The sequence below is a fragment of the Haemaphysalis longicornis genome, unplaced genomic scaffold, assembly GCF_048455015.1.
Source record: "Haemaphysalis longicornis isolate Haplotype H1 unplaced genomic scaffold, Haemaphysalis longicornis Haplotype H1 scaffold_5, whole genome shotgun sequence".
Taxonomy (NCBI): domain Eukaryota; kingdom Metazoa; phylum Arthropoda; class Arachnida; order Ixodida; family Ixodidae; genus Haemaphysalis; species Haemaphysalis longicornis.
The window spans coordinates 82,058,188-82,071,400 of NW_027526385.1; the positions used below are offsets into that span (position 1 = coordinate 82,058,188).

A 13,213-nucleotide genomic window follows, 5' to 3' on the forward strand; every position below is an offset into this window, starting at 1 on the left:
AGTTTGTGTGCTTGTTGCATCTTCTATTGTGTGCTCTAGGGAGTGTAAGCACATGTCAAGGAGGAAGACCATCTTCTGACTGAAAATGGGCCTTTTGTGTCCACTCACTCTCGAATGAAGAAAAATAATAGCAAATGACACTAGAGTGACTACTCACATTTGTACGTACAGAACGCAGCCTGCATGCTCACTTGTTGAACCATCGTAGTGGCGGTGTTGAACCATCGTAGTGGCGGGGTATCACCAGCTCAGTTATGAAAGGCTACCAAAGCAAACCAAAAAGAAAATAATCACCTGGTGAAAACAAGATGTGAAACGAGTCACATACATGTATGCTTCACGAGAAACCGTCATGTGCTTTTTCTACTGTTAGTGGTTACATATGGAAGAACTGTCGAATTACTCAGAGGAATCACAGCTATCAACACCACAACGCATGCTATACTAGTATACTAGTATACTACTGGGTCCTATCACCCTCAGGAGTAGAGGTACACCCCAAGGCTCAGTATTCTCCCCGCTCCTATTTAACATCGCACCCCCTGTTTTCCCGATATACTAGTAAGTTTGCAGCAAGTTGATTGGGCACCGGTTTTCTTTCTGTTGCGTCCTTGCTGGGCCATCCCAGGAGAACATGCGGCTGCAGGAGGAGGTGCTGGCATCGCAGGAGCGTGAGCACCAGTGCCTCAACCTCCAGATGGAGATGGACATCTTGGATGATGACAAGCAAGTGCCTCTTGAATCTGCTCTTACCGTCTCTTCGTTGACAATGTGCCTAGTTGTCAGTTGTCTCAATCTTGTAGCGCTGCAACACAACACACCTTTTTTCTTTCTGTATTGGGTTGTTACAGCACCACATGACACTGTCAAGTGGTTTTCCAAAGGTGGCGTGTTATGCTCTCACGCTACCACAAACTGGGAATAGCTGGTTAATACCAGCAAGTGCTCAGCAGAGAGGGGGCTACAATGCTGGTAATTTAAACTGCATAACTAGACAACCTAATTTTTTGCTCAATCCGGCAGTTGATTGCCTTTTTTGGTCTTTATTTACATTTCGATGCTAACTCGAGTTTGCACCTAATAGTTTAACGAATTCACCTGTTTGAGCAGAAAAAAATGGAGCTGATAGAGAAGGCATGAATAAAAGTTTCATGCTTGTGATTGCGCTCTATGTCAAAGGGTATACAATAAGATCGCACTGTTTGTTTGACGTGTAGATTCTAGTACAGCACTTTTAGCGTACACTACATCATATTGTAGGGCAACAGTGGAGCCTCATGCAATTGTATCTCTTTGGGAGGCAGAAGGGCTACTTATAAAGTGTTGTTAGTATGGCCAAGAAGTGTGAACCCAAGCTTAGGAGTTTGACATAACCAATTTTGTAAGGGAAACTGTGGCTTTCACATTTATGCGTACTGAAGGGACTGCCTGGGTGAATGTTTTGATTGTGACAGTCGTCATCTTTGCTAGATTTTCATGTTACAGTGCTGACCGCTTATGGCATAAGAACTTATAATGCGGTGACGAGTATAATGTGGGTTTTAATAACCATCGGTTTGCCCCTTGTGGACCTCCATGAATAAACGGTTATCCGAAGCACAAGCAGCTGGCACACCGTTTCAGGGTCACAATTAAAAGAAATGCAGGAGTCAACAATTAAACGCAACACGTTCGCCTCACCCTCCGGTCCTTTTGGCCCTGGGAGTGTTAATTGACGCCATCGCATAAAAGTTCCTCTAACGCATAGAGAACAAAAAAAAAACTGCTAGTTTTCTGAGGAATTGTTCTTCAATGATGCCTATTATGATAGACATCACCATTGTTGAGTTTTAGAGGAGCTGGACTGTACAAAGAAGAAGCTTCAGTGAAGACAAAACCACAGCGTTCAGGCTAAAAAAACAGAGGTCCTAGCTTCATTCCCAAGCTTGTAAATCCATAAATACGCGCACTATGAAGCTCATTTTTTGTTTGTAGGCTCATGTGGTCATAAAGTTGAGGAAAACATGCAAAAATGGTGTTCCTTCTCAACGCAAAAGTTTTATTTGCCAGTTGTCCTAATTGATTGCTGCCTCATTACTAAATCGTGAATGCTTGCACTATTACCTCAATTTTCTATGGGCTTCTTGTGCCCTAAAATTTAAGAAAGCACACAGAAAACAATATTTTGTTTGGAATAAAACACTTTTTCGTTTGCACATTTCCCTTGGCGCGTCTGTGGGGATAGATTAGTGAGCCACTGTGCCACAAGTTTTTTAGCAGAATTTTCCGCCTATAAGCAGCCACCCTCTCCCTTTTCCCACTTCGGGAGATAGCTAGCTGCCACACTGGAATGTTGTGCCGATAATTAACAGCCTATAGCTTTTCGAGCAAGCAAGGTGCAAAAACTGCAAAGGTGCAAAAACTGCAAAGGCTTGCGTTCCGAGTGCATGACCACAACGCTATTGGCAGGGATTCTGCTACTAGGGCATCCGTTCTTCCTATTTCCATAAAATGGCAAACGCCCTTTTTCAAAAAATCAAAAGTTTACTCGAAGCTGCGTCCACGAATACGAAAAACCTTGCAGCTGCAGCTGATGTGAGCTAGACTAGAAATATACACCGTGCCTGTGTTTTGAAGGGGTGTTCGTTGGAGTGGTGGTAAAGAAAGAATGCTTGAAAGGTGGGTTGTACAGCAGCTTGGTTTGCGAACATCTGGTTTTAGTGCAGCAAGCTCATGATGTAAATTTTCATTCCTCCTACTGCAAAGTTGCTAAGCGATCTGCACTGCAGTTTAGGCACGCTCACAGTAGCATTACAGACATAACTTTTGTAAGTTGGAATTATTTAGTAATAATGGATGTAACCACTGCTGTTGCAGTGACTAATTTATTTTGGAACTGGGCACAAGGTCACGGTTTTTGTTTGTCACAGTGTAGCCATGTTTCTCATGAAGGTTGAAAATGAAAACAGTGAAGTACACTTGGTGTGCATTTTTGTGGGTCAAAGCTACTCTGCAGTGCCAACCAATGCACTGTACCTCACAGCTCTGGTGTTGCTTCAGAACAATAATTCCCCTGCTAACACTGGGTTTTTGATTACACTGGCAAATTTCTGTTTGTATTCTGTGGTGGCTAAACACAAAATATTCAGGCACAATGCAAGACTTTGTTTGTCAACTTGCTACAGTAATACTATGCATAAGTGGGTGTCAGGTACATTAGGTGGCACCTGTTAAGAGCTCTGGTTTCATATATAAGGATTTTGGGATGTTTATGTTGGCTTTTTATGCATTGGTTCATTCTTGGAGTGGGAATTTGTACCTATCAAGGGATGCAAGAACACTGAAATGTTCCAGTTAATTCTCTTACGAACATCACCATGAAAACATTCGCACTATTCATCCCGTATTCTGTCCTATCTGTGTGAGTAGAAAAAAACTCGTCGTAAGCATTTTTGATGGTCTAACAGACACTGATTTACTGGGGTTCTGTTGTAGCTGTAATGGCCAGATCAACAATTATGGGTGTACTACATTCGAAGTTGAACTATGCCGTACATGGCTGCATATTAGCAGAGTTCAGACAAAACAAGTTGTGGAATGTAGGTATGTATGTGGGTATAAACTAGGAGACCAAAGAAAACCAGAACCAGGTGTCTATCTTAGTTTTTTTCTCTTTTTTTCGCTACAATTCAGTTGCTGTATACTTTACCAATGCATCCAATTATATTCCTTGTTAGCCTTTATAAGTATGGTAGTTTTAGTATGGTGCGGGCAACAAGGCAGCAGTTGTAGAGGTAAAAATTTGCCAGCTGTTTGTAAATGTAATTATTTGACTCAACATTTAAGCCTCTGATAGAATATAGAGAGACAAAAATAAACTCAAGTTATTAAGCATAGTGTAAGCCCTCCTTCTCTCTTTTTTAAGTGCCTTCAATTGCATTAAAACTGGGTGTTTGATTATGTCCTGAAATGTAAGGGAAAAAAGTAAATTCCAGAGCCTAAGTGAATTGTATAGCCTGAGCTCAGAATTGCGAAATTTAGTGGCCACAAATGTGCCCAACAATTGCGGTTTGGAAATTTTAAGGATTTAGGGCAAATTTTTTTTAGAGGACTGGTATTCTGACCTTGAATTGGCCGCATTGTCGTATAAAGCTTCTTACTTAGCTGCTTAAAAAATTTGTTTTCAAGATCAGAAACTTGCCCGATTTTTCGTTTCTAACTGTTTCGCGTTTGTATAATATCAAGTCATCCACACAGCGGGTATGTGCCATTGGGTTTTTGTTCCCTCACTTTGCAGGCTCAAGAAAAAATTCAACTTGTCGTGCATGTTGAAGCTACTTCTTGGCTGTGACGCACACTATAATCGAGGGCCACAATTAAAGACACCCTGATGGTCTAAATAACTAGACCATGTGCCCCGAATTCTTGATACTACTGTAGCATTTCCGTTTTTCACCTCCATCAGAAAAATAGGTGTTGCAGCCAGTAATTAAACTGTAAACGTGTCATGATTGGGTCAAGGCAGGCGTATGCCTAAGACACAATATCCATATGTGAAAACAGAAAGTTAAATTTCCCGAAATATCTTGTGTTGTTTTTCACATTTGTAGCTAGGTTCAAAGCCTCCTTCTAAGACTATCTGGCCCTGAAATTTTGTGAAGCATATTGCACTTACTGGTCACTATGGTAGCAAAGTACGGGAGCGGAACTGTCAGAAAGCTGTTAGCTTGCTCCAAAATTGCTCTGATATTGTAAGACAGGTATACGGAACCTCAAGAATAGCACACCTGATTTCCCTAAGGCTTCATTTCAGTGGCTTCCAGAGCAACCTGAAAGGCATTTTAGTAAGTAAAACCTCATGAACTTGTACAAGTTCATGCACTCAGTAGTAGAATGCTCAGATGTCTTTTTTAATTAAGGATGACTAGTAACTATCCAGTCTTCTGGCAATTAGTAGGGGTTGTATCTTTCTGTACTTATTTTCTTAAACAGAGCAAGTACTTGTTCGCATTTATCAGTCCATGTTTTATGATCGCTCCCGTTTTTCAGTATTTGCAAGTCTTTCATGGCTTGAAATATTGTTCACACATGTTGACATGTGACAACAGCCAGCATGTAGTAATTAAAGCTTACTGGAATGAACTGCCTTGAGAAAATGATTTACTGTTCAAGCTTGCTGAACTGAGGGCACATATGTGCAAATTGGTTATCGCTGAATTATTCTGAGCCCGCGATTTGCAACTCAGGGAAGGTTTTTCCAAGTTTTGCACCAAACGATAAAAAAAATGACAAACAGCAAAATGAATACTTCCTCACTTCCAGTAATGTTTTTTTATAACTTCCAGTGTTCATTTTCGTTGCCAGCAAGAATTCTAAGCAAAAAAAGAAAGAAAAACAGGCAGGCTTGCTGCCAGGCTTTTGGAATCCCCAGTGGGAGTCTTTGTTACCGAAAATGAAATGTTTGGGGCAAACCTTAAGGCTGCATGTGGTAAATTTGTATCAGATCTTTACAGTTGGTGTGACAACCTGCGTTTTATAGATGTTGGCCAGACATGGCCAGCTGCTTTATTCCCCCACCATATTTTGGTACAATAAAACCTCATTACAAGAGACACTCAAGGGACCTGGAAACATCGCTTGTAACCAAGGTCGTTTGTACATGAAGTTGCTAACATGGCGGACATAGGAAAACCAACCAAGCCATTTTCATTCAAATCTCCCTTACAACCAAGTGTCTCTTGTAACGGTGTCTCCTGTAACGAGGTTTTACTGTAATAACTAAATTCCAAAAATCGGAATATGGACCCTCTTTTCGGCATGCATCAGTAAATATGAAGAAAATGCAATGCCTACATATTTACTCGTGCTGTTCGCATTTCAAACTTTGACCGATTCAGCATACCTGTTTGACCTTTGCATCAGGGTTGCTGCCTCCTCTTCACCCATGCGCAGGCACCTCTGCCCAAACTGCCGGACACTCAGCAAGCTCGACCGATGCGAGGAACCGGAAGAAGAGCTCACCGAGCTCGACCACTTCTCCATGGTCCAGCTCAAAGACGGTCTCGTCGTCTACGGAGACCAGGAGGGGCTTCCGGAAGCCATTGTCGACACCCAACCGGCGGCCACACAAAGCCAGGACGCCGAGAGCCAGGTGTCTCTGCTGAGCGAACTGGACGCACAGTATCGCCTCCTAATTGACAAATACGAAGCGCTCCTAGATGCACGCTGCCGGTCGTTAGGCCTAGATGGTCCGGCCCCCGAAGCCGGATGGGTGTCCGGCACCAAGCCGGCCGCCGCACCGGCAACGGCGGCCAAAAAGGCCGACTACCCGTCGCTCTCAACCGGAAGTGATGCTGAGTCAGCCGAGTCCGGAGAAGCATCGCTTTCCTCCGGCTTCTCCGAGATGGCCGCGGAGCGGCTGTTCGCCGACCAGGGAGTGCAGACGGATGGGTCAACAGCCGAAGCGAGGCGACAGCTGGCACTGGACTTGACAGCCATCGCAAGCCAGGGCGATCCGCTCGGTCAGCACTTCTCGCGAAGTCCGCCGGAGTACAAGAAGCTCTTTGCCGAGATCTTTGCGGTGCTGAAACGGACTGTGACGGATGGAGCCATTGTTGAGAAGGTGGAAATTTCGCCTCCGGCGGAGGTGGTAGCGGCGGCTGCGCCGGCCTGCTGCAAGAACGCGCAGACTCGAGCTTTGAGTCCGAACACGCCACCGCAACGCAAGTGGAAGACCAACTTGGACATTAGCAAGCTGTGCGACGTTGCACCGGGACCAACTTGTCAGACGGAGGAGGTCAAGTATCGGCTGCCGGGGGGGATCACCTACGCGGAGGCTGTCCGAAGGGGACGGCTATTGCGCCGGGGAAATGTGGAACGTAAAGTTCCGGGAAAGTGAAGTCGCGGTCGTCTGGCATCGCCGTGAGAATCTACTGGGGGAGAAGGGAGACTGCTGGCTAGCTGTTGGGGGAACCTTTTTTGTCTTAAACCGCTCAGGACGGCAACGCGAACCACTCGGGACGGGAACACAAAATTAGGATAGCTAGAGTTTACGCCAACTTCACTCTTTTGCGGGTAAAAATTGACTTCAGTATAGAAGAACCACGAGCAACAGAAATATTTTGTGTAACTTCGAGCGCAACGCTTCCACACTTTTGTGTTCATTTTTTTCCCTGAGAAAACCTCTTCACAATGAGTTGCTGCAATGAGTTTGGCATTTGAGGGCCCTTGTTGGGCGAATCGGTGCAGACTTATTGCCAGCGATGTTCGAGCTCAACCTTGAAAACACAGCCTAGCGTTACCGTCATTACTAAGTCATGGTTGCGTAATGTACCCACAGTCATTTCTTAAAATGCTCACTTGGCTGTTAAATGACGTGTCTTTCTATCATACACACCCTTTGTATTGCACACAAGGAAAGTATAACGATGGGGTAGGCGAATTAGTGGACAAACACGGATGTTAAGGGGGCGGTAAAGTAAATTTGTCAAATTGTTATTTGCAGGCAAGTCCTGTGAATCATTTCGTGAAATGCTTAATTTTTTTGTCTGGAACCAAACTTTATTAGCAGACACTGGGAATAAGAAAACGCCATGCGGCTGTCAAAACTCTTTCTTGAGGTACAACAGAAACATCACACCAGTTTGATAACTAAGTCTGTACAATTGTGATTCTCTCCTTCATGGCAAACAGTGACTTTCTGTTTTTCGAGCTTGTACAAAACAAGCATAACTGAAAGCTCTTAAGCTGACATTATTGAATCCCGTGAAAAGGGTTGTCGCACAAAAATGCCACTTTGAACGCGTTTTTCTTGGGGGAAAACAATTCGTGTTACTTGGCCAAAAAAGAACCATCAGTACTTGTGCAGCCCATTTTCTTGGAGAATTGAGAAAAGCTGAAGCTTTTATTGTCGATATCCAAACAAAGAAGTCAGCTTTTGTCATCAAACAAATGCAGTGAAATCTATAACAGGTCAAGTTCTTCGTTCAAGTTGAAAATAAGATGCCTCCGGGCACCCTATAACTGAAAACCACTATTTTATCTCTTAGGCATGCATTTTAAATAGTTACTTACTGATTAAACTTAAACAGCAGGCACATGCATGAGAAACATCTTGAAAGCTGTCTGTAAATGCCATGACTTGAGATGTCCGTGAGCTTATCCTGCTGTCGATAACTGTCGGCAAATAGCTGAACTATGCTTCATACATTTTATCTGTTCCCTGTCATTCTTTGCAACACTGAAATGTTTCAACCAAATCAAACACAGTAATCCATTTCAACAGCCTTGGAGAGAAAGCGTAGAAATAATACTAAAATTTTTTTTCTCACCGAAACTCTTGCTCACAAATAAGCATGTTGTTTGTCCACTTATTTGCTTGTCCCATCTTTGCGCATTTCCTTGTATTTTCAAGGATTAAGTAAGCTAATTTTACGTTCAACATTTTGCACTTCATTTTAGTTAAGTTTGTTTAAAGTTTTTTTATCTGCACGCTGTTTGTAGAATGACCACATGTCAACTTCTTTCTAGTTACCTTTGAAACTTTACTGGGAGTATTTAAGGTTACCCTGTTGATGTCCGAGCTATGACCTGACTTTTTTTTAACACTCGACCTGTTCACATGTTTTGCGGTCACATTACAGCTGTGAAACAGTATTCGATAGACCACATGCACCTACGGCATTGAATGTTGGTCTCTCCACATTTGAATTTGAACATATCACTTTATCCTGAACAGCTTTCTTCTCGTTTGGCTGCACTCAGTCCTCATTTTGCTTCGGTCTTAGTTCAAGAGGGAGATATTGCTCCTCATTCTCAGGCGCTCGAAATTGTGTTAGTGCACCTTTAAAAGGAACACCGGCTTTTAACTTTTCGGTAATCGATAGGTTATGCCTTCTTAATGTCCTCTTACATGTCTGTGGGATACTTCTCCAGTATAGTGAATGCCATCTAAATGCAGTCTGTTTGTGAAGCCTTGTAGCAGAAAACCTCTCTGAGATATCTTGACCAAGTCTGAAAACTTGACTTCTGCCACAGTCACAAAGACTCTCTCTTGCCCGTGTTCAGCGATTGTTACAACTTAGCCTTACTGCAGTGGCAAGCTCCAATGTAGTTGAATTGTGTCATGTATATGTCGTGATACGCTTTTGCGAGTAGTCTTGGCATAGCTCTTCGCGCAATGACTGGGAAGTCATTTTTACCGAGTGAAGTGCCAGAAGTATTATGCTGTTGGCATGCATTTAGTGGATGTTGAACGCGTTCTGAGGCACTGTTTGATGTTTGTGTACATAAAAGGCAAAATACACAGAGGAATGCACTTGGAGATCTTGCTACAATGGATATAAATATGCGTGTAAATACGACGAGTGGTTACGAAAAGTCCCAGAGTGCCAATGCAAGATGCCAAGTGTATTTTCTTTATGTTCGGTTAAAAACTGAGGTATCTTGCATATATGTCAAAGCTGTAGCTTTGCTCCTGTTTCAAGTGTGTGGTTCACGTTTTTAAACTGTGTGCGACGCAGGTTTGTACAAACTCTCGCAGAGCTTGTAAACATTTAAACCTCTGAAATAAAGTATACGAGATTTTATCAAGTTTGTTTGGTCATTTTTTTAATTCAATAAGATTGTAATATACATAATTTACACTCATCTAATGTAATTTAATGTAGCGCACATTATGTACAAGTTGCCTAGATAACTCTGATTACCACTTGATGTTCTAGGTTTTCACCAATCTAGAGCAGTGGGCTTGCAAACTTTTTGACCATAGCGGTGGATTAGGGATCAGTGATGGCGTCAAGGGCAGGGCTATGATAACCCACTGCTGAAGTGATTCCTTGTTAATCAACCAAGTCATTAGGTCCTAAAAATTAAGCCTTTCCACACAGTTTTTCTAGGATAAAAAAAAAACAGGCATGTGGTTACCATATATTTGGGCTAAGAACAATAACGGTTACCGATTAAAACACGCGATGTCTATGAAGCTGTACTACAGGAAGGGCACAAATCGGAATGGATGCAACTTGTAACCTAGTAAACCAGAAACAACTGATTTGCAGCAATGTCAGATATGATAATCATACGATTCAATAAATGTGGAGCATAATGCTCTGCAAAATATTTCAGGCGCGAAGCTAGGATCCACATATAGCATATTTCTGATCTTTATTATGTTAATACATGTATAGATGAGGAAGCATGTGGCAGCAGCGAAAGAGGATGTAGGGTACTGAGAGAAAAATCTATATTTGAATGAACACAATTGTCTCTCTTGCAAGAGTTGAGACATGGGCCTTAAGGGGGGACACTGCACTTAAAGAATCAGATTCTGATGCACCAGTTGAAACTAATTTTACAGCTTATTAAACTTTGGTGGCACCAGTGGCAAGGAACCATTTTGAGTGCCCATTTCAAACACGAAATTTGAATGAGCTGTAAAATTAGTTCCAGGTGGTGCATCAAAAAACCGATTCTCTTATTGCACTCACCAGGGTTCATAGTATTGAAAAATATAAAGATTACAGTTTTGTGACTAACACTGTTGTGTCTATTGTTCCTCCAAAAATGACCAATTATCTCTAGTTATCTTGGTAACTAAATGACTGACTCAAAAAGTAATGGCATATTTGAAACCTGTGGGAAAAAAGCAGCAAGACTGACAAGTTTCACAGAGTTTACTTAAAAATTAAAAGAAATTCTTTTGAGAGTCCTTAAGCGATGGAGAGTAATGGATGAGTTAAGTGATGGAGATGATGAGTCAGTAATGGCTGCCCAATTCTGGTGTTTGACTGATTACTTCTGTATCTCGACTTCACATATTGCATTCTGGAGAAAGTTTGCACACAAAGGCAGGCAGTAATGTAAATTGGAGCTTAGTAACATAGAGAATTTGGTTAGATTTTCCCTTTTGTACGTGTCCTCTTGACAGCAGTTAAATTGGCTCCCAATTGAAACGAAAGTGCCAGTGCATTCACATCGTTGCTAAGTACATTTTGGTGTATTTGTACCACTTCCCCCTTCTACCGTAATGTGTGTGCAGATTTCCAAAGATTTTTTTCACAAGCAAAAAAAAAAAAAACTGTCCATGAATCTTTGAACCGCAAGGAAAATGCTTTCAATTACGATTTTGTACTTGAATCTCAAAATAGTGTTTTTGTCATCAAGAAAAATGCTTCCAATTAGGATTTTGTACTTGAATCTCAAAACAGTGTTTTTGTCATCAAGCATTCTATGTTTATGCAGAGGTCATTGATGAAGTGTTGGTTTCCTTTCAGGTGAGTGCATTGATGTAGTCTATTGAGCCAATACAAAAGGCTAATCTCCAGAGTCACTCGTAACGGGACAGTAGAGCCTCAAGGTGATCCTTCTGTACAAAAAATCTTTGTTCTCTGAGGTTGATGAAACGTAACAAACCTCCTTTTCTACAGCTTGGCCATCAAACTGCCAAGTAATACGTCGTGTCTACGAACTGAAATTCTGTCTCATTCAGGAAACAGAACTGGTAGTGATTGAGCAGGTGGTACCAACTGAAATTAAAACCTAAAACAGTAGTTTTCAAAACACAGGACAAGTCAGCGTACGTCCCAGGGCTAGCATTAGCCACGAGATGCCACCAACTCCAGCAACGTTTGGGATTTTTCTTATCAGCCTTTATCTTTTTCATTCCTTTCCTGTGAACAGATACAACACGTACTTATTAAAGATGTCCTAACCGGTTAGCATACCATGCAGGCTGTGGACTGAAGCTAGTTTCCTGAGTAAACCGGGCGTCGACAATGCAAATTTAGACACAGCTAGTGCGCTTTTCCAACATAGTTCGTAGACCCCTTTTCGAGGGTTAGAAAAGGCCGCTGCACTGAAAGAAATAACTCATTATAGTGTCTCAAGCATGAATGCCTCAGTGAAACATTGGGTTAGAAAATTGCGGAATTTATTTCCGAATTTATACCCCCAAGAAGATGATCGCTCAGGTTGCAGAAAATGTCTACATAGTTGATTTTTCTCTATTTGTTGTATTTCTGGTTTTCTATAATTTTGGTGACTACCCTTTTGTCCTCCTCCTAATCATCACCATCATCATCAACATTGATAGAAGTTGACTCCCCCCCCCTTAGAAAAAACCTGGATCTGCCCTTGCAAAGGGTGTAGTATGATTGTTGGCAAGAGCTATGGTGAATTCTTCGGCGACCCAGATGGCAGAAGTGTTGTGGGAGGCGCAAGTGACGTCTTTAGCTTTGGTAGTGACCGCTGCCAGATCGCAAGATGGGGTGAGGTATAAAGGCTTGCAGCTGTGTATGAGATGATGTGGCGTTTTCCGTATGTCTGTTGATGGGCTTGGCTATGAGCGAGACGTCTGCCTGGGTGAATCGTGGAGTGCATACTCTTGGTTATGGGTCATATTTTAACCTATTCGTGCCAGTGGTACGCCAAAGACTGATTGGCTACAGTTTCAAAGGTCTTTGAGAAGAGCAAGCCCTCAGCAAGTTCGTACTGAGTTCGATAAGATTCTGTTCCCTCGTGACAGTGGGAGATTCAATGGAGCGTATCGAAAAATGGTTAAAATATTTGCTGAGATGAGTGTTGGTTTGCTTGTTGCAAGTATGGGCCTGTATGGTCCCGCCATGAATACGGACTAGCTGGCTGTGATGAGGTAAGCATTTGTCAAGGGTGACTTGGATGGCTTCACAAACAGAGGCTGGAAGATGCTTTCGAGCAATGCTGAGGCCCAACTTTTAAGGGGAGCGGTGAGGTGGAGTTTATTGACTCAGGAATGGATAAATTGTACTTGTGAGAGAAAAGGTGGGAGATTTCCAAGATGTTGATTGGGGTAGGGGGAAGGTGTGAGTAAGAGAGTCTAGGCATTACTTTACGTTAGGTGGGGTAGAGCTTGGAACGTCCAACACATATCATGTTTAGCATGGACAAGTAGCGCCATCCCACGGAGCCCGGCATAAACAGTGACGGCGCACTCACATGGTTTCCTCCATGTGTGCCCCGCCAGTGAATGCAACCTATACGCCGCAACCTCACATGCAAAAGCATTACTCCATACAAACCTCTTCTTGCACTTGGTCTATGCATTGTTCAGACTAAATTAGCAGTACATCTTTGAACTCTAAATGTCAGGACAGTAGTGCACATAGCATGAAACACCATCACATGATAGTTCGGCAGGTAATTACAGAACCATGACACAGCACCTACTATTAGAAAGTGGTGCGCCACGAAGGAAGCT

The 13,213-nt window shown here is 42.6% G+C and overlaps 1 protein-coding gene across 4 annotated transcripts in view; it reads left to right on the forward strand.

The window, feature by feature from the left end:
* The window catches only part of LOC144138522 (uncharacterized), a 176,400-nt gene extending 166,834 nt beyond the window's left edge, over positions 1 to 9,566 (forward strand). For all 4 annotated transcript variants that reach the window (XM_077670851.1, XM_077670852.1, XM_077670853.1 and 1 more), the window contains 2 exons: positions 629 to 726; positions 5,932 to 9,566. In XM_077670851.1, coding sequence (XP_077526977.1) covers positions 629 to 726; positions 5,932 to 6,877 — 1,044 coding nt within the window. In that variant the 3' untranslated portion in view covers positions 6,878 to 9,566. The remainder of the gene's footprint in view (positions 1 to 628; positions 727 to 5,931) is intronic.
* The last annotated feature ends 3,647 nt before the right edge of the window (positions 9,567 to 13,213 follow it).